The sequence below is a fragment of the Giraffa tippelskirchi genome, chromosome 4 (assembly GCF_054371585.1).
Source record: "Giraffa tippelskirchi isolate mGirTip1 chromosome 4, T2T-mGirTip1v1.2.pri, whole genome shotgun sequence".
Classification (NCBI taxonomy): domain Eukaryota; kingdom Metazoa; phylum Chordata; class Mammalia; order Artiodactyla; family Giraffidae; genus Giraffa; species Giraffa tippelskirchi.
The window spans coordinates 73,135,688-73,155,372 of record NC_137278.1 but is presented as its reverse complement, the minus strand read 5'-3'; the positions used below and the strand labels follow the sequence as shown (position 1 = coordinate 73,155,372).

General features: G+C 37.1%; 1 protein-coding gene and 2 long non-coding RNA genes across 9 annotated transcripts in view; 2 read left to right on the top strand and 1 right to left on the bottom strand.

Moving 5' to 3' along the window:
- SOCS5 (suppressor of cytokine signaling 5) overlaps positions 1-5,107 on the top strand; it is a 65,529-nt gene extending 60,422 nt beyond the window's left edge. For all 6 annotated transcript variants that reach the window (XM_081592010.1, XM_081592015.1, XM_081592013.1 and 3 more), the window contains one exon: positions 1,997-5,107. In XM_081592010.1, coding sequence (XP_081448136.1) covers positions 2,009-3,619 — 1,611 coding nt within the window. In that variant the 5' untranslated portion in view covers positions 1,997-2,008 and the 3' untranslated portion in view covers positions 3,620-5,107. The remainder of the gene's footprint in view (positions 1-1,996) is intronic.
- LOC145546107 (uncharacterized) overlaps positions 1-19,685 on the bottom strand; it is a 102,398-nt gene that overhangs the window by 43,948 nt on the left and 38,765 nt on the right. For both annotated transcript variants that reach the window (XR_014082515.1, XR_014082514.1), the window contains exon 2: positions 1,929-2,123. This is a non-coding gene — a long non-coding RNA (uncharacterized LOC145546107). The remainder of the gene's footprint in view (positions 1-1,928; positions 2,124-19,685) is intronic.
- LOC145546108 (uncharacterized) lies at positions 14,948-18,056 on the top strand. The gene is made up of 2 exons (XR_014082516.1): positions 14,948-15,453; positions 16,602-18,056. It is a non-coding gene; the product is annotated as an uncharacterized LOC145546108 (long non-coding RNA).

Below are 19,685 nucleotides of genomic sequence, written 5' to 3'. Positions count from 1 at the left end.
ACAAAATTCAAAGTAACTTTCCTTGACCCCTGAGAGTGGGAATCAAGAATGGAGAAAGTGTATCAGTCAGTACTCCTTTTTGTTATAAGCCTTGTAGTAGTGTTTGACCTTTGAAACTGTAAATGTATGAATTAGGTAAAAATAAAAAGCAACTTTAAGAAATGAGAAGGAAGCCAGGCTAAAAGGGCTAGGATGTTGGAAGAGTACATCTACAAATTCTAGTCAACAAGAATGGAGCAGGAATTAGCCCTAAAAATAACAGGGCCATAAGTGAAATCTTAATATAAAAAGAATAAGTGATAAAACATGTTCAAATGGTGTAAGACTCAAAAAATGCTTACAAAAGATTTTTTTTGCAAGGAGAGGAAGCAAAATGTTCTGACAGAGTTTAATAGATTTAACAGTCCCATCTGACATTTTATTAGAACATATACCACCTATCATGCAAATTTCTATGTACTTAACAGTATGCTTTTAATAAAGAGGACTCTCACAGTACATTTTATGATTTCAGAGATATAAATTATCTATGTTGGCATTGTCATTATTCCAAGAGCACTGTTAGTTCAAGACCGTTTCTGTAAGAAACTAAAGAGAAAATACATAATTCTTCTTAAGAAAGTTTCTCTTGCTCCTAGTCAGCTTCTTGAAAATGGAAGTATTTCTGACAAAGAGATTTAGTCAATTATGGAAAGATCAGCTCTAATGAATCTTATCACTGTTAGAACAAAACTCAGTTTTCCAATACTGATTCTGAACTGTGCAGAATAGTACACAATGAGATAGTAAATAAACATGAACAAAAAATTCAGGGGAAAAAATGCCATAAATATTAAATGGCAAAATAGAAGAAGAAAAAGATTCTGCTATCATATTGTGATAAAACTGGTTGAAGTTTAGGCTTTTCTATTTCATCTAACGTTGATTTTTAGGTTAGTAAATGAGACAGTGTGCCTATAAATGTCATAGTCTTAAAATAATTTGCTTGTAAAGTGCCATGAACTGCTTTAGATTTTTTTTAAAGGAGCAAGAATAAAGAACCCAAACTGCATAGTTTTTGTTTTTTAATTACTATAGTATCATAACTTTTTTCCTATTATTCTGTTATTTTCAAGTTTTTCCAGGATTAAGAATCGGGATGCTTACCTTCTATTTAAATACTGTATTATCTTTTCTTTTTTCCTGTTTTCTGTTATACTCAAACTACTTCAAAATCATGGAAAAAAATTATGTCATAGGATGAGGAGGGAAGATTAGGAATTTTTACAAGTGATTGACCTGTAAGGCTTAGATTGCTAGATGAGTGGAGTAGAGTTAGTTGGTAAGTGAAATTAGATGACTGCTTCAAGGTTTTTTTAATTAATTTTGATGTATTACACAAATGTGGTCCTGATTGAAACTTTTAAGAAGTTGAATGAAGACGTGTTTCGACAACGCAAAACGTATTTTCCCTTTATAATACTTGAGGCAGTACCTAAATTATTCCAAGTAAGGAGACAGAAACCAATGTCATAATGGCCTGATGACTCAGTGGTAAAGAATCCACCTGCAATGCAGGAGATACAGGTTTGATTCCTGGAGATCCCACATATCGGGAAGATCCCCTGGAGAAGGAGATGGCAACCCACTACAGTATTCTTTCCTGGGAAATCCCATGGACAGAGGAGCCTGGTGGCCTACAGTCCATGGGGTTGCAACGAGTCAGACACAACTTAGTGATTACCAACACCAACACGTATGAAAAAGCCACCCGAGTTTAATTAAAGGGTTTGTTTCCTTTCCTCTGAGTTCTGTATTCTATTTGAAGACACAGTAGGGCCTCATAACCCTACAGGTGCCAAACCTCATCATCATAATGGGGTGATGTAATGTAAATTTCTGACCAGAACCACTGATGTTTCCCATGGAAAAGAGGGGTGGGTACTTACTGCCTTTTTTGTTTTCACACACTCCTTTGATTAACTTATTTTCTTCTTTTTCTATTGTTTGTCCTTAGGTCTTATAATCAATGGAGAAAGTGGGGAAAATGTGGAATAACTTCAAGTACAGGTGTCAGAATCTCTTCGGTCACGAGGGAGGAAGCCGTAATGAAAATGTGGATATGAACTCCAACAGATGTTTGTCTGTCAAAGAGAAAAACGTCAGTTTAGGAGACTCAGCTCCTCAGCAGCAAAGCAGTCCCTTAAGAGAAAATGTTGCCTTACAACTAGGGTTAAGCCCTTCAAAGAATTCTTCAAGGAGAAACCAAAACTGTGCCACTGAAATTCCTCAGATTGTTGAAATAAGCATTGAAAAGGACAATGACTCATGTGTCACCCCAGGAACAAGACTTGCAAGAAGAGATTCCTACTCTCGACATGCTCCTTGGGGTGGGAAGAAGAAACATTCCTGTTCCACAAAGACACAGAGTTCACTGGACACAGATAAAAAGTTTGGTAGAACTCGCAGTGGACTTCAAAGGAGAGAGCGGCGGTACGGCGTCAGCTCCGTGCACGACATGGACAGTGTGTCCAGCAGGACTGTAGGAAGTCGCTCTCTTAGACAGAGGTTGCAGGATACTGTGGGCTTGTGTTTTCCCATGAGAACTTACAACAAGCAGTCAAAGCCCCTATTTTCTAATAAAAGAAAAATACATCTTTCTGAATTAATGCTTGAGAAATGCCCTTTTCCTGCTGGCTCAGATTTGGCCCAGAAATGGCATTTGATTAAGCAGCATACGGCCCCTGTGAGCCCACATTCAACATTTTTTGATACATTTGATCCATCCTTGGTTTCCACAGAAGATGAAGAAGATCGGCTTCGAGAGAGAAGGCGGCTTAGTATTGAAGAAGGGGTAGACCCCCCTCCCAACGCACAAATACATACATTCGAAGCCACTGCACAGGTTAACCCATTATACAAACTGGGACCAAAGTTAGCTCCTGGAATGACTGAAATAAATGGGGACAGTTCTGCGATTCCACAAGCTAATTGTGACTCAGAAGAGGACACAACCACACTGTGTTTGCAGTCACGGAGGCAGAAGCAGCGTCAGGTATCTGGAGACAGCCATGCCCACGTTAGCAGACAGGGAGCCTGGAAGGTCCACACGCAGATTGATTATATACACTGCCTCGTGCCAGACTTGCTCCAGATCACAGGTAATCCCTGTTACTGGGGAGTGATGGACCGCTACGAAGCAGAAGCCCTTCTGGAAGGGAAACCTGAAGGTACATTTTTGCTCAGGGACTCTGCACAAGAGGACTACCTCTTCTCTGTGAGCTTCCGTCGCTACAACAGGTCCCTGCATGCCAGAATTGAACAGTGGAATCACAACTTTAGTTTCGATGCCCATGACCCATGTGTGTTTCACTCCTCCACTGTAACAGGACTTCTGGAACATTACAAAGACCCCAGCTCTTGCATGTTTTTTGAACCATTGCTTACAATATCACTAAACAGGACTTTCCCTTTTAGCCTGCAGTACATCTGCCGTGCAGTCATCTGCAGATGCACAACGTATGATGGAATTGATGGGCTCCCTTTACCGTCGATGTTACAGGATTTTTTAAAAGAGTATCATTATAAACAGAAAGTTAGAGTTCGCTGGCTAGAACGAGAACCAGTCAAAGCAAAGTAAACCCTCCTGTCCCCAAAGGGCATTAACTAGGTCTGCTTTTATGTGCATCAGGCAGTATACCTATAGCAAGCACACATATCAGTGTTAGGTTTTTTCAGTACAGTATGTAAGCTTAGTGTTAGTATCTGTCAGGTGCAATCTGCTGTTACTTTTACTCAGTAAATGTGGTGCCTATTGAGACAACAGGGGATAGAGCTACAGGTATTCAGTAAGGCTGCAAAAACATTCTGCCGATTTAGCTGACAGTTTGGTTTTTAATGGCGGTAGTAACTGAGTGAAGCGACTCTGGGGCATTTGCTATGAAGAATTCTATTTCTTACTGAAGAACAAATTATTAATAGTGAATGAGTATTTCAACAGTATGACTAATGTTTGAAATTATTATTTTTTCTAAGAATTTTTCTATAACCTTCCAAAAGTAGTGATGTTTATAGTTAACTATAAGTCAAGTTTGGAAGTCCAAAAAAATAAAGACTGCCTTTCCTTTTAGAAAAAAAAAAAAAAATGCAATTTTCTGGCCACAAGGGCATAGTGCAGTTCACGTAAGTGTTGATATAGTTTATAGTCAGTCTCCTTTTCTCTTCTGCAAAAGGTACTGTTAAGTAAACCAGGTTTTCTAAGTAGTAGTTCTTAAAATTTCAGACTTATAAAAAGTTGGTAGTAGAATTTTATTTAAGGCCTTAGGTATTCCATTTTTTAATGAGTGCTTTAACTTAAAACGCATTGGAAATAGCTGCTGCAAGGTAGGCCTGCGTGTGATTTTTTTAAGTTGACATGTGCAGTCGAGTTGCTGGTTTGTTAAAGTTGGATCTTTTTCTATGCCCATGATGAGTTTGTGAACCATGAAGAAAGTGAGACGAGAAGATACCCAGACAAGTCAGATGATACTAACTACAGTGGTTGCTGGTCGTTGAGATTATTGTTAAACTGTAACTCATAATTTGGATGGCAGTATTTATCTCTTTGTTGTAAACTCTCATAGCTGAATTGCTTAAGTACAAGTTATAGAATTTCAGTGCACTTAATTTTTAATGGAAAATCTGAAACCTAAATTGCTGATTTAAAAGGTACTGTACAACCGTTGTATCTGTAAATAACTTTACTTAGCACCTTTTTGTCACTTAGAATAGTATGCAATACTACTTGAGTGAGCTATTTTGGACGTAATACCAAGTTCTAGTGTTTGCTTCTTAGTATTGAACCGAATTTACAGTCTGTCTTAGACATTTTGCACTAAAGTAGTCAAATCCGTTCTTGTGTCTTTCTGTTAACGTGCTCTGTACCACTGGTGAGTGCTCCCTAGTTTCCTTACCTGCTGCTACAGAAAGTTATTTTACATCCCAATGGCTATCACCAAGGCCACAAAAAAGAAAAGCTATATTTGTATGCAACACTAACCCTTTGACTGCTAATGTATGTTTCTGCTTGCTGTGCCTTGTTACGGCTGCTTTTTTGTGCTAATAAAGTATGTTTGGTGTTCTCCTTGTATATCTGCTGTTTTATACATTTGCAACAATTTCTCTTGTAAGTGGAATGGTTTGGGGTTTTTAAATAAGTATTACCTGGCAACCTACTATAGTTAATGCAGAATTACTGAACAGTCTAATATTGACTTATTCCAAGTAAGCTAATTCTAAATTTAATTCTGTACATCTTTCCAATCATAATCACATATACTGTGGAACAGTATCTCTCTAGTTACTGAAAATTACTGTATAGTTTAGGTTATAACAGAAAATGAACAGAGAAAGACTGACTAAACCTATTGATTTCTCTGCTTATAAGTGAAAGATTGAAACTATCAATGACATGTTATAATAAATGAATATCTGTAGCCTCCTGCATCAGAAGCAAGTTAAATGAAGTCTTGTGAACTAATAATACAGTAGCACCATTTATTGGTTTGGGGACCATTTTAATTAATAATAAATGCCCAAAATGTAGAAACTTTAACCAAAGACTTGTCCATTTTAAAGCAAAATGGGGATTGAAGGGACTTATAATTCCTGTCATTTCTAACAGAAGTCCCTGAAGAACATATACCAAAGTGTTTGAGAACGTCATCCAAACCTACTTTAAAGCATTATGTGCAATTAAGTTGTTATGACATAATTACATTGCATAATTGTTGGGTCCGTTTTCTTGAACTTATAATGTACCTGAAAAATAAATCTCTTGGGGAAATAAAGAGTTCATACTGATTATTGGAGAAAGACTATATATGCAAGCAAGATCTTGTTTTAAAGAGGTAACTTGAAACTCCAAGAAAGCACTTGATGTTTTATATGCTTGTAGGAAATTGATGTTTTAATTGTAGTTTTATAGAAAGTATTAATGCTTTTATGTATTTCAGAAATTTCTTATGTTAAATGGAAATTGTTTTAAATGTGTAAATATTTGAGTTTATGTAAGCATGTATACACTGTGCTAAAAGTCACTTATGTTTCAGTTTGTGTGTAATATCCATATGCAACTTTTGGTTTAAATTTTTTTCTTAAAAAAATTAGTGGCTTACATTTTAAAAAAAGAAAAATCACCAGCATGAAACTGCACCTAAGTCTATATTCACTGTGTCTTTTTCTGAATCCCACTGTAGCCTGTCAACTAAATTTATGTTTTCATGGTTTTTTTGAAGTGCATTTTAATACAAACTAGGAAATTCTTTAGAAGTTTAGATACTTCATATAGAAGTAATTAACCCAAAGAAAGACTGCTCTGGTTCATATACATTCTCATTCTTAAGTTCCTTATCCATTCATTCATATTCTCTATATACATACACACATACATACATATGTGTTTATGATGTTAATATTACTTTCAACATTAATATTGACATCTGATTCAAAATCATTTAAAGGCTTTATATATATATAAAGGCTTTTATACATATATATACACACTCTGTCCTTGTACCATTCAGGTTTGATTATCTGCACCTGAAGTTTAGACTTGTAACTATAATCTTGTTTGTAATACCTTATAAAGAGAAAGCATTCATTAGTATTTTCTTTACTGGCTAAACACAGCAAAGATTCTTTGAAGAAACAGCTTGGTTTAAATATAGTTATTAAGAGTCATAATTAAATTTATATTTCTTAGACAAAAGTTGAGCCCAAATAATGACACTTCACAAACTGATGTGTGTTCTTATGGTCCATGAGAAGATTTATATAAGATTTATAGTGGCTTGAACCATAAAAATTGATGCTTGAATTCTAAGCTTCATTTTGACAAAATTCAAAGTTTATGAACATTTTAATTTGACATTTTGACCTTGTTGCTGTTCATTTTCATCCTAAGTTTTCTCTTACTCCATGTCACTAAATATTAGTTTGGTAAGTTTTATTGAGATTGGTCTTAGATTCCTTATTTTTATAACAAAGAAAGCTATAAAGTTGCTTTTTGGTAGTGGCAAAGAGTCTGGAGTGAGTCAGAACTCTCCTAGGAAAGATGCAGAGCCTATGTCCATCTCTGGGTGTGTGTTAAGTGTTAACATGCGGCAGATCACATGAGTTCCTTCATATTCCGTACCACAACACATACAGTTTAACCTAGATGAAATTAGATAAACATGCACACTAAGGGCTGACTTAAAGGTGAGAAGTATTATTTCCAAAGGAGGCAATACTGCTTGGTGCATAAAAACTACATATCTAGGCTCATGTTTTATTTCATATTTTTGCAACAGCCAAATACAGAACATAGACTTTCACAATGTGGTATATTTCTAAGGAGGTTTGGGATGGAGTTTTTGTGGGAGGTGGTTGGTGGTTTGGAGGGGGGGCGGCGCAGGGTGTGGATGAATTGTCCTTACAAAGTAAGGATCAGTTGGAACAACTTTTCATACCCAGGAAGCTTGATTAAATATTAAGACTCATTTCAGCTATTCATTCAACAAACACTCAAAGACCCATGTGCCCATCACCATTTTAGTGATGGGTTATCAGACAAAGTTATAGGGTCATTGGGGAATGGTGACCTTGAGTGACGAGAAGAAAATCACCAATATCAAAGAAAAGTATTTTATGAACAATAAAACTAAAGATCTGAAAGCAGGAATGAGCTTTTATACTGAAAAAGAATGCTAGTGAGCCAAGTCCATTGAGTATGGTAGGAAATGGTAAATGGTAGGTGATAAGGTTGTAGAGATGACAAGGGCCTGACCACTTAGGGCTATGGGTCCAAAGTAAGGAATCTAAATTTTATTCTGAGTCTGATGGTAATAAGGGGGTGCCATCGTCTGCCTTATATTTCTTTAATATATGGAGAACAAGCTGCAGTGGGGCAAAATTGTAGTCATCTAGGTGAGATGGTGAGAGCCTAGATTGGAGTGGTAGTCATGGGGAAGAGTCTTGCTGGAAAAAGATAACAGGATTTGGTGATAGGTTGGATGTGAAGAAAGAAGAAATCAAAGATGACTGATTTTGAGCAAAGAATGGTGATGCTATGATTTTAGAATAACATTGGAGGAGCAAATTGGAAAGTATAAATCAAATCTTGACCTTGGGTATGTTGAATTTTGAAATTACTATTAATTATCTCAGTGGAGACACTGGGATGTATGAATTGGTTATCTCAGCAGAGACATTGGGATGTCTGAATGTAGAGTTAAGGGGGAAAGAAAATATGGGGCATTGCTATATGAATAATACTTACAACTACAGGACAGGATGGCAAGAGCTAGGAATTTTGCAGGGGCTAAGTATTTCTTTGGAAAAAGTGAAAGTGTTAGTCGCTCAGTCATGCCAAACTCTTTGAGACCCCATGGACTGTAGCCCACCAGGCTCATCTGTCCATGGAATTCTCAAGGCAAGAATACTGGAGTGGGTTGCCATTTCCTCTCCAGGGGATCTTCCCAACCCAGGGATCAAACCCAGGTCTCCTGCATTACAGGCTGATTCTTTACCATCTGAGCCACCAGGGCAGACCCACCAGGGAAGCAAGTATTTCTTTGGGAGAAGTAATTATGGCAGTACTTAACTTTAATTTGTCAATTCAAGATTCTGTATCATTAACTTTTTTGTTTTTTAAGCCATCTACTTTCAATAGAGGACTTGCGCTCCAAAAACTTTTCAAATACTGGAATCATAAGCCTTGTACCCAGTTTTAAAACTTCATCCATGTCAAATTAGTTGTCATGTTTTCCATGTCAAGTTAATATGCCTTTTTTTAGTACAAGTGTTTATATGAAAAATGCAACTTCATTATGGAATATTTAGAAAATACTGAAGATTATAAAGAATTGGTACCTCAGATGGGACTTCCCTGGCAGTTCAATGGTTAAGACTCCATGTTCCCAATGCAGGCTGGGCACAGGTTTAATCCCTGGTTGGAGAACTAAGATCCCACATGCTGCACAGCATGGTCTAAAAATTTTTAAAAATAATCAGGACCACAGAAAAGTCTGTATTACCATTACCTCTACCATCATCAACCCTGACCCTGACCTCCCAACTCCCATTTTGTAGAGGTAACTGCTATTAACTTTATTATTTTCTCTTCCACTATTATCCATGCATTTCTAACAAGATAAAAGTTTTTGAAATATGGATAAAGATAGATGATATACCAAGAGAGGAAGAGAGTTGTGGACCTTGAATCACTTTTAGGGCATACTCCGATATGGTCCAAATTTTACTCTCTACCTGATTGAGTGTGGATCTTCAGATTTTTGAGACAGTCATTCAACAGTTAGAGTAACTGACACTGCTAAGCCCCAGTCACTGATGGTTTCTTGAAATAAAATTGTCAGTAGAAGATGAGAATCTTCATCTCAGAACTTTTAAACTAACAGGGACAGAGGCAAGTATATAAATGTGGAGTGATAAAAATATATGAAAATAGACTGATGAAAAAGTAATTTAGCAGAAACTGGTTGCATGCTTGATAACGAAAAACATAAAAGTGACCCACTTGGAGGCAGGGTGATTTGGTGTCTTAGGTTTATTTCATCACAAGAATGTCTAAGAAATTGATCAGCAGATAGTGGAGAAGTTAGGTGTAAAAGTGTAGTGGTAAGTAGCAACTGATGAAGGCAGAGTGAGGTAGACGAATCTGTTGAGTGTAACATTTGAATATACTAGACTGAAGAGTCTGAATTTATCTAGGTTCATAGCAAGGTAGAATTTAAGAGATTATGCCAGCAGCTGAAAAATGGATTATAACCAAGAGAGGCTGGAGAAAGGATGCCCTGTGAAATTTGCCTGGGTCAGGTTGACACCACTGGAATTAAGCTGAGGAGCACATCTGAAAGAAACTGGCAAAGGGGTGGGGGAACCCCACCATTTTGGATAAGGAAAACAAGCAATTTGCTTGCCTAGAAGATTGTTAGGTATGTCATAATTTCTCCAAATGCAAGCAAATTATAGGAAAGCCAAGCTAGTATCTCATTTAATGTGAATATGTATCCTGTTTTTAAATATGGATAGTGTATTTTTGAAAGGCACATTTTTAATGCAAAGAAGTAATATTTAGGGAAAAGTTCATCACTCTTAGCTTTATATAGAGAATTGGAAAATTATGTAAAATCTAAACATTTTCAACCTGACAAAAATGCTGAGAACAGGCGGCAAAATAAGATTTAAGAGGGAGTTACTGAATTTAAACCCCCCAAAAGCTGTTCTAATTGATGGAGTTTTTCTCATTTTTAATTTTAGTAAGTGAAGACTGCATTAAGTTCTTATTTTAGTACTTAGGGTTATATTTATAAATGTATAGTACTTATTTTCTGATAACTTCTTTAAAAAAGTATTTCTTATGTTTAACTAGAACCCCAAGATTGTAGGGTATTTTTTAAAGAATACAACTTAGCATTACACTGAACAGTTTAATATGTTCTCATCTGTCTTAAAATGCATATAATTATGCACTAATCCTACTTTTTATTGGCTTCTGTTTAAGATGAATTACTCTATAATTTTTTGTAAACACTTGAATATATTTTTAAAATTGAACTGGAATAATTTTTTATCTAATTTTATAAATATTTTAAGATGCCCTTGAGTGTAATAAAGGAAGTGTTGAATTTTAATGACATTATATAGGAATAGAGAAAAATTTTAGTATATAGTAGTAGTTACAAGACTGATAAAATTTGTAAACTGTATTTTAAATTATCTGTTAGCAGTTTCTATCTGAATAATAATAGGATTAGAAAACTAAAATTAATTTCTAAAATTTGGCTATACTCTATTTCCATCCTTCAAGTAGATAATCTGAGAGGCAGTAGTACTGGTGACGTGAACAAAATAAATGTTAAGGGTCTACATTTAATCTATGAATTCTGTCAGAGGCTGGGTGACATACCTAAAATAATCCTAGAGGGGAAGCCATCAGAATAGTCTCCTGGCCCAAAAAAGAAACCATATATAACCTGATGCAGCAGATGAATTATTGTGTAACACATAAGATTTACTTGAGCTGCTGTGTCTAATCCTCTGCTTGTCTTGATACTTGACTTAGAAGGGTTAAGTACTTATCCAGAGTCACAGAGAGAGTGAATGTTGGAGCTAGGTTTCAAACATGGGTTGAGGCCAGAACCTAAGCGCTTATCAATGATACCTTTATTTTCTGGATCCTAATTTTGTGAACCAAATTTCTTTCAGTACTTTGTCCCGTATTTTCATGTCAAGGGGACAATAGATTTTCAACAACTGATAAAAATAGATTCTAAACCATTCACAAAAGTGTTGAAGCATTAGGCCCCTAGAATTCCGTAATTCATACTCCAGTTCATTATCTAAGGAGTCTTCTATTTCTCCAACTTTTTCTAGCACCGCTGTCCTCCTTGCTCACTTCTCTGCTGTCACGCTGGCTTACAGTGGCCTCAACACTCCAATATCTTTCCAACCTCAGGACTTTTGCACTTGTTGCTCCCTTCTGAAATTCTCACCTTCACAGTCTTCCACATAGCAAGATAGGTGCTTTTCGTTCTTTATCTCTTAAGCTTAAATGTCACCTCCTCAGAGAGACCTGATCATGTCATTTAAAGCAGCTCACACCCAGAGACAAAAAACAAAACCCAATGGAACCAAAAACTAGTTCATTGAACAGATAAACAAAACTGATAAGTCTTTAGCCAGATTCATCAAGAAAAAAAGGAGAGGGCCCAAATCAGTAAAATCAGAAGTGAAAATGGAGAAAGTATAGCTGATGTCACAGAAATACAAAGAATTATAAGAGACTACTTACAAATAACTATACACCAATAAAATGGACAACTTAGAAGTCATGGAAAAATTCTTAGAAAGGTACAATCTCCCAAGACTGAACCAGGAAGAAATAGAAAATATGAACAGACCAGTTAACCATTACTGAAATTGAATTTGTAATTTAAAAACTCCCAACAAACAAAAGTCCAGGACCAGATGGCTTCACAGGTGAATTCTACCATTTAGAGAAGAGTTAATGCCTATCCTTCTGAAACTATTCAAAAAATTGCAGAGGAAGGAAAACTCAGCTTTATGAGGTCAGCATCAACGTCAGAGATGAACAATACAATAACTGAAATGAAAAATGCACAGAAGGAATCAAGAGCAGAACAAATGAGGCAGAAGAATAAGTGAGCTGGAAGACAGATCGGTAGAAATCACTGCTGCAGAAGAGAATAAAAAAAATGGCAAGAAATGAGGACAATCTAAGACCTATGGGAAAACATTAAATGTACCAACATTTGCATTCTAGGGTTCTCAGAAGGAAAAGAGAGAGAAAAAGGACCCAAGAAAATATTTGAAGAGATAATAGCTGAAAATTTCCCTAATATGGGAAAGAAAACACTCAAGTCCAGGAAGTGTGGAGAATCCCATACAGGATAAATCCAAGGAGGAGCATGCTGAGACACACACTAAATGGACAAAAAGAGAAAGAACCTTGAAGGCAACAAGGGAAAAGATACAAGGGAATCCCCATGAGGTTATCAGCTGATTCTTCAGCTGAAACTCTGTAGGCCACAAGGGAGTGGCATGAAGTATTTAAAGTGATGAAAGGGAAAAACCTACCAACCAAGAATATTCTTCCCAGCAAGTCTCTTGTTCAGATTTGATGGAGAAACCAAATGTTGATAGACAAGCAAAAGCAAGAATTCACCACCACCAAACCAGCTTTACAACAAATGCTGAAGGAACTCCTCTAGATGGAAAAGAAAAGGCCACAACTAGAAACAGGAAAACTATGAATGGGAAAGCTCATTGGTAAAGGCATAGGAGACAACAAGGTACAGGAAACAAAGCACCTGTACTCTGAAAACTGTAAGATGCTGATGACAGAAATCAAAGATAACACAAACAGGTGAAAAGATATACGGTGTTCTGGGCTGGAAGAATCAATACTGTCAAAGTCACTATACTACCCAGGGCAATCTACAGATTCAGTGCAATACCTATCAAATTAGCAATGACATTTTTCACAGAACCAGAACAAAAATCTTGTAAATTTGTATGAAAACACAAAAGACCCCGAATAGCCACAAGAATCTTGAGAAAGAAAAACAGTTGGAGGAATCATTCTCTCTGACTTCAGACTATACTACAAAGATGCAGTAACCAGTGTGGTATTGGCACACACACACAAAAGATCAGTGGAACAGGATACAAGGTCCAGAAATGATGCTCATACTTACAGTCACACAGTCTACAACAAAGGAAGCACAAATGCACAATGAAGAAAAGACAGCCTCTTTAAGTAGTGCTGGGAAACCTGGACAGCTACATGTAAAAGAATAAAATTAGAGCATTCTCTAACACCATATCCAAAAATAAACTCAAAACAGAGTAAATACCTAAATGTAAGACTGGATATTATAAAACTCATAGAGGAAAACATAGGCAAAACATTTTTTAACATGGATCACAGCAAGATCTTTTTGGATCCACCTCCTAGAGTAATGAAAATAAAAAATAAACAAATGGGATATAAGTAAAAGCTTTTGCACAGCAAAGGAAACCATAAATAAAGCAAAAAGACAGCTCACAGAATAGGAGAAAATATTTGCAAATGATAAGACTAACATGAGATTGATCTCCAAAATATACAAACAGCACTTGCAGCTCAATATCAAAACAAACAACCCAATCAAAAAAATGCATAGAAGATCAAATACACATTTCTCTAAAGACATAAAAATGGCCAGAAACACATGGAAAGATGCTCAACATTGTTAATTATTAGAGAAATGCAAATCAAAACTATAATGAAGTGTATCACCTCATATTGATCAGAATGGCTATCATCAAAAAATCTACAAATAATAAATGCCAGAAAGTGTGGAGAAAAGGGAATCCTCTTGCTCTGTTGATGGAAATGTAAATTGATACAGCCACTATGGAGAATAGTATAGAGGTTCCTTTAAAAAACTAAAAGTAGAGTTACCATATGATCCAGTCTGGGCATATATCCAGAAAAGGCATATGCTCTTTATTGAAAAGATGGATGCATCCCACTGTTCACAGCAGCACTATTTATAATATCCAAGACATGGAGGCAACCTAAATGTCCATCAACAGATGAATGGACAAAGAATATGTTGAGGGAGGGGTGTGTATGTAATGGAATATTACTCAGCCATAAGAAGGATGAAATAATGCCATTTGCAGCACATGGATGGACCTAGAGGTTATCATACTAAGTAAGATGGATAAAGACAAATATTATATGATATCACTTATATGTGGAATTTTTTTTAAAAAAATGATACAAATGAACCTATTTACAAAACAGAGATAGATTGAGACATAGAATACAAACTTCTGGTTGCCAAAGGGGAAAACAAGAGAAGGGATAATTTAGGAGCTTGGGATCAACAAATATACACTACTAAATATAAATAAACAAGGAAGATCTACTGTATAGCACAGGGAACTATATTCAGTATCTTTTAATAACTATAATGGAAAAGAATCTGAAAAAGAATAGTTATAGATGTTTAACTAAACACTTTATTATACACCTAAAACATTGTAAATCAACTAATACTTTCAATTAAAAAATACAAAAAAAAAAGACGAGGTAACTAATATGATGACCCTCCTGTGGTGAATGGGAAAACCCACAGGTAATACATAGAACAAACGAATGCTAGAAAAACTAAGGCAGATGTTTCACGTAGTTGGAGGTAACTATATCTATGAAACTACATACCCTAAGTTTTATGGCACTGAAAGTCGTCTTTTTAAAAACTAGAAAACTGTGCCCTTGAAGAAAAACTGTATGACAGTTTATGAGATTTTAGGGAGGCCGGATGTGATTGGGCTTCCCTCACAGCTCAGTCGGTAAAGAACCTGCCTGCAATGCAGGAGACCGGGGCTCGATCCCTGGGTCGGGAAGATCCCCTGGAGAAGGAAATGGCAACCCACTCCAGTATTCTTGCCTGGAGAATCCCATGGACAGAGGAGCCTGGCAGGCTACAGTCCATGGGGTCGTAAGAATCGGACACGACTAAACTACCAACCAGAGAGGTGGGATGTGATGGGGTTAGAAGACTTGGGTTCAGGTTCAGAGATCATCACTCATGTCACCTTGGTCAAATTACAGTTTCTCTTGGCTTTTGTTTCTTTTCATTGTAAAGGAATTATCTGCCCATTTCACAGAATCACATTTTGGAAATTTATCTCAATAAGAAATGATAGGAAAAGCACTAACTGTTAATTTTCAGAACTCTGGCAGTTGAAAAAAATTTGTAATATGTGACTTAATATAAAGACAGAGATGTACCTAAAATGATTAAGAAAGAAGTCCTTTATATGATGGTTTTCTCTTGAAGAACTCAAGTTTCTTTTAGCTGTGTAGCTGCTGTCAGACTGCCTGGGTTGCATTTCAGTTCAGCTGCCTCCTAGCTGGTAAGCTTCTTAACTCTTTTCAGGCTCAGTGTCTTCATTTCAGGCTCATCTTTACCCTCATTGTGGTGTGGAAACACATTTAATAATCCTTGAGAAACACACAGCATAGTGCCTGGCACATACTAAGTTTTCAGTAAATATTGTTTTCTTATCCTTCCATCCATCATTGATTACATTAGCACATGTGTAGAACTGGAATCTAGAGCTTCTGATCAAAACCAGTCTTTGTTTTTCTCTGTTAAGGGCTTGACTGAAATGTAAATTCAGCCAGTAAGTTCTCTTATATACTGTTGGCTTAATGTGGAGTTTTGATGGACATAATCAAAATGTTGAAACATTATTTCTAAATCTCAGAAAATTATTGGGGAGCAGATAGGATAAAGAGAACCATAATTCTATTCAAATTTTTATTTCAGTGCTCATAAGATGTTTTAGTTTTCCATAAAGCAAAAGAATTTATCTTTGGAATTGACAGATGTATAGTTATTATGTATTTGGTTCATGTTTTTACATCCCAGTAGAAATGTGGCAGTACACCTAGAAAAGTTTCAGGAATTATTTTTCTCCAAATGCACCATTTTATTTTCTAACCTGGCTATGACTGTTAGGCTTAGGAAATATATACACACACACACAGCATAGGCATGGCTACAGAATGCCTTAAAACCTGTTGTAGCCATCGTGTACCACCAATACAGATTATCACAGTATCATCCTGTGAGAAATCCATACTGTTGTCAATTGTTGCCTGAGACTTTGAAAACCAATGTGGCTCCTTTCATGACTGAGATTTCTGGGGAAATCTCCCTGTACCCCTTTTCACTTAGTTTGTTGCCTCCCCACTTTACACATAGTGCTGTGCTTAGATGCTCAGTTATGTCCAGCTCTTTGTGACCCCATGGACTGTAGCCTGCCAGGCTCCTCTGTCCATGGGGAGTCTCCAGGCAAGAACACTGGAGTGGGTTGTCATGCCCTCCTCCAGGGTATCTTGCCAGCCCAGGGAGTGAACGCAGGTCTCCTGCATTGCAGGCAGATTCTTCACCCACTGAGCCATCAGGGAGGCCCAAGAATACTGGAGTGGGTAGCCTATCCCTTCTCCGGGGGATCTTCCCGACCTAGGAATCAAATTGGGGTCTTCTGCATTGCAGGCAGATTCTTGACCAGCTGAGCTACCAGGGAAACCCTTACACACAGAGTCATTGCTGTGTGTTCATCGAAAAAGCAAGAGAGTACCAGAAAAACATCTATTTCTGCTTTATTCACTATGCCAAAGCCTTTGACTGTGTGGATCACAATAAACTGTGGAAAATCCTGAAAGATATGGGAATACCAGACCACCTGACCTGCTTCTTGAAAAACCTGTATGCATGTCAGGAAGCAACAGTTAGAATTGGACATGGAACAACAGACTGGTACCAAATAGGAAAAGGAGTACATCAAGGCTGTATATTGTCACCCTGCTTATTTAACTTATATGCAGAGTACATCATGAGAAACGCTGGGCTGGATGAAGCACAAGCTGGAATCAAGATTTTGGGGAGAAACATCAATAACCTCAGATACGCAGATGACACCACCCTTATGGCAGAAAGTGAAGAAGAACTAAAGAGCCTCTTGATGAAAGTGAAAGTGGAGAGTGAAAAAGTTGGCTTAAAGCTCAACATTCACAAAACTAAGATCATGGCATCTGGTCCCATCACTTCATGGCAGATAGATGGGGAAACAGTGGAAACAGTGGCTGACTTTATTTTTCTGGGCTCCAAAATCACTGCAGATGGTGACAGCAGCCATGAAATTAAAAGACGCTTACTCCTTGGAAGGAAAGTTATGACCAACCTAGATAGCATATTAAAAAGCAGAGACATCACTTTAACCTTAACCACTAGTCAAGGTTATGGTTTTTCCAGTGGTCATGTATGCATGTAAGAGTTGGACTATAAAGAAAGCTGAGTGCCAAAGAATTGATGCTTTTTAACTGTGGTGTTGGAGAAGACTCTTGAGAGTCCCTTGGACTGCAAGGAGATCCAACCAGTCCATCCTAAAGGAGATCAGTCCTGGGTGTTCATTGGAAGGACTGATGTTGAAGCTGAAACTCCAATACTTTGGCCACCTGATGTGAAGAGCTGACTCACTGGAAAAGACCTTGATGCTGGGAAGGATTGGGGGCAGGAGGAGAAGGGGACGACAGAGGATGAGATGGCTGGATGGCATCATCGACTCGATGGACATGGGTTTGGGTGGACTCAGAGAGTTGGTGATGGACAGGGAGGCCTGGCGTGCTGAGATTCATGGGGTTGCAAAGAGTCGGACATGACTGAGTGACTGAACTGAACTGAACCTGTGGGTTTGTGGGCGTAGAGATCATACCACCAAGCTCCTAGCCAGATCCCTAGAACCCAGCTCTCCTCGTGGCTCATGGCACGTGCTCAGTAGATATTTGTTCAAAGAGTGGATTCTCAAAAATTAAGTAATTTAATATCTATTGTGGATACATTTTTAAAACATAAAACATGAAGGAATTAAAAAGCAAGCTAGCATTGTGTAACTGCTAGTTTTAACTTATGTCAAAACATTAATAAAAGTCATTGTACTTTATTGTAACCTAATTACTTAATTAGTTTACTGCCTTATAGTTAAAAGTCTCTTAATTTTGAAATTGAGACTTAACCTTTTTAGGCTTTATTGCATCTTTCTGCTGCTTAGGTAACTCTTTGAAACCATAAAGAGTAACTCAGGTTACTTAGACTTAGGTAACTCTTTGAAAACGTAAACTCACATCTTTTGATTCTGGAACTGCTGAAGGTTTAGAAGCCAGTTTTGCTTTGAGGTTGCAGTGCCTACCATTTGTTGAGAAGTGAGGCTCAGAGGCCCTGCAATGCATCAGTAAAAGGCAGAAAGTGCTCCCACCTAATTAACATCAAGTATTTCCTGAAAGAGAGATGAGCTGGGGGACATACATAGATACAGGCCATAGAACTGTCCCTCCTGAACGTGTCTGTTTACACTGAATGGCTATCGTAGTGGTGCTTCCATTCTCTAGGGCAAAATGTTTAGAATCTTGGGACCTACGCTGGAGCAGTTTCTAATGGAACATTTTGAAAACTCTATGACGCTTTAAAGACTGTCTGAAAGCCATTATGCAGACCAAGCCAAAGAAAGTACTGTTTTGATTTTAATGGTTTGTGACTTCTACTATGTGTCCTGTCCTTGGGTCCTGGCTACTGTGACATTGTGTGTAGGCTTCACTGCAGAGGCATTTGTTTCTCTATGTCAGCTTGGGAAGGAAAGTCAAGGTGAAGACAGGGTATCCTCAGACAAACCACTTTGACCATATCCTTAAATTGAAGCTAAATTCTACCTTCAGTCAGTTGATTCTAAATTCTACTGTAAGTCAGTTGAGTTCAGGAAAGCTAATAATACATAATCAAACCAGAAACATTTTTCAGGAGAGAATAGTTCCAATCTCTTTGAGTGATTCTAGCACTTGTTAAAAACTTTATATTTTTTGATCCTATGATTATTTTTATTCTATTATTGAATGAAAGAATAACACTGAATGGGTCAAAATATATTTTAATTTGTAAGTGTTGGTTAAATTTAAGTGTTTAAAAATAATAATTGCCTGGATCTCTCAACCTCACATCTTGGAAAAAGAATATCTCCATGCTTACCAGGAGTCTCTGTGTCCAATAAGTGACTCCTCAAGAAATGATATGGCCCCCACCCTCACAGAAGTGCAGCTCCGGTCCCCACCAGACATTTGGGAGTGGCAGTTGTTTGGACTTTTACTCGTGTCCGTGTTCTATTGTCTCTTCCTGAAATAAGAACCGCTTCCTTCCTCTAACTGATGCATACCTCACATCATTTGAGCCCATGTCCCTGAAATCCTAGGTTCCCATCGGTTTACAGCGGCAGTTCTCAAACTTTTGGTCTCAAGACTTTATTACACTCTATAAAATTACTGATGACCCACCCAAAAGTTTTATTTACTGATTTATCTATCAATAGTTACCATTTTAGAAATTAAAACATAAAATGTTTATTTCTTTTTAAAAATTCATTATACATTAAATACATAACATTTTTTTGAAAAATAACATATTTTGGAGAAATTGGTGAGAAGAGCCAAATTGTTTTAATTTTGAAAGTCTCCTAAATATCTGGCTTAATAGAAGACAGCTGAATATTCTTATTTCCACTCAATCTATTGCAATATGTTGCTTTGGTTAAAG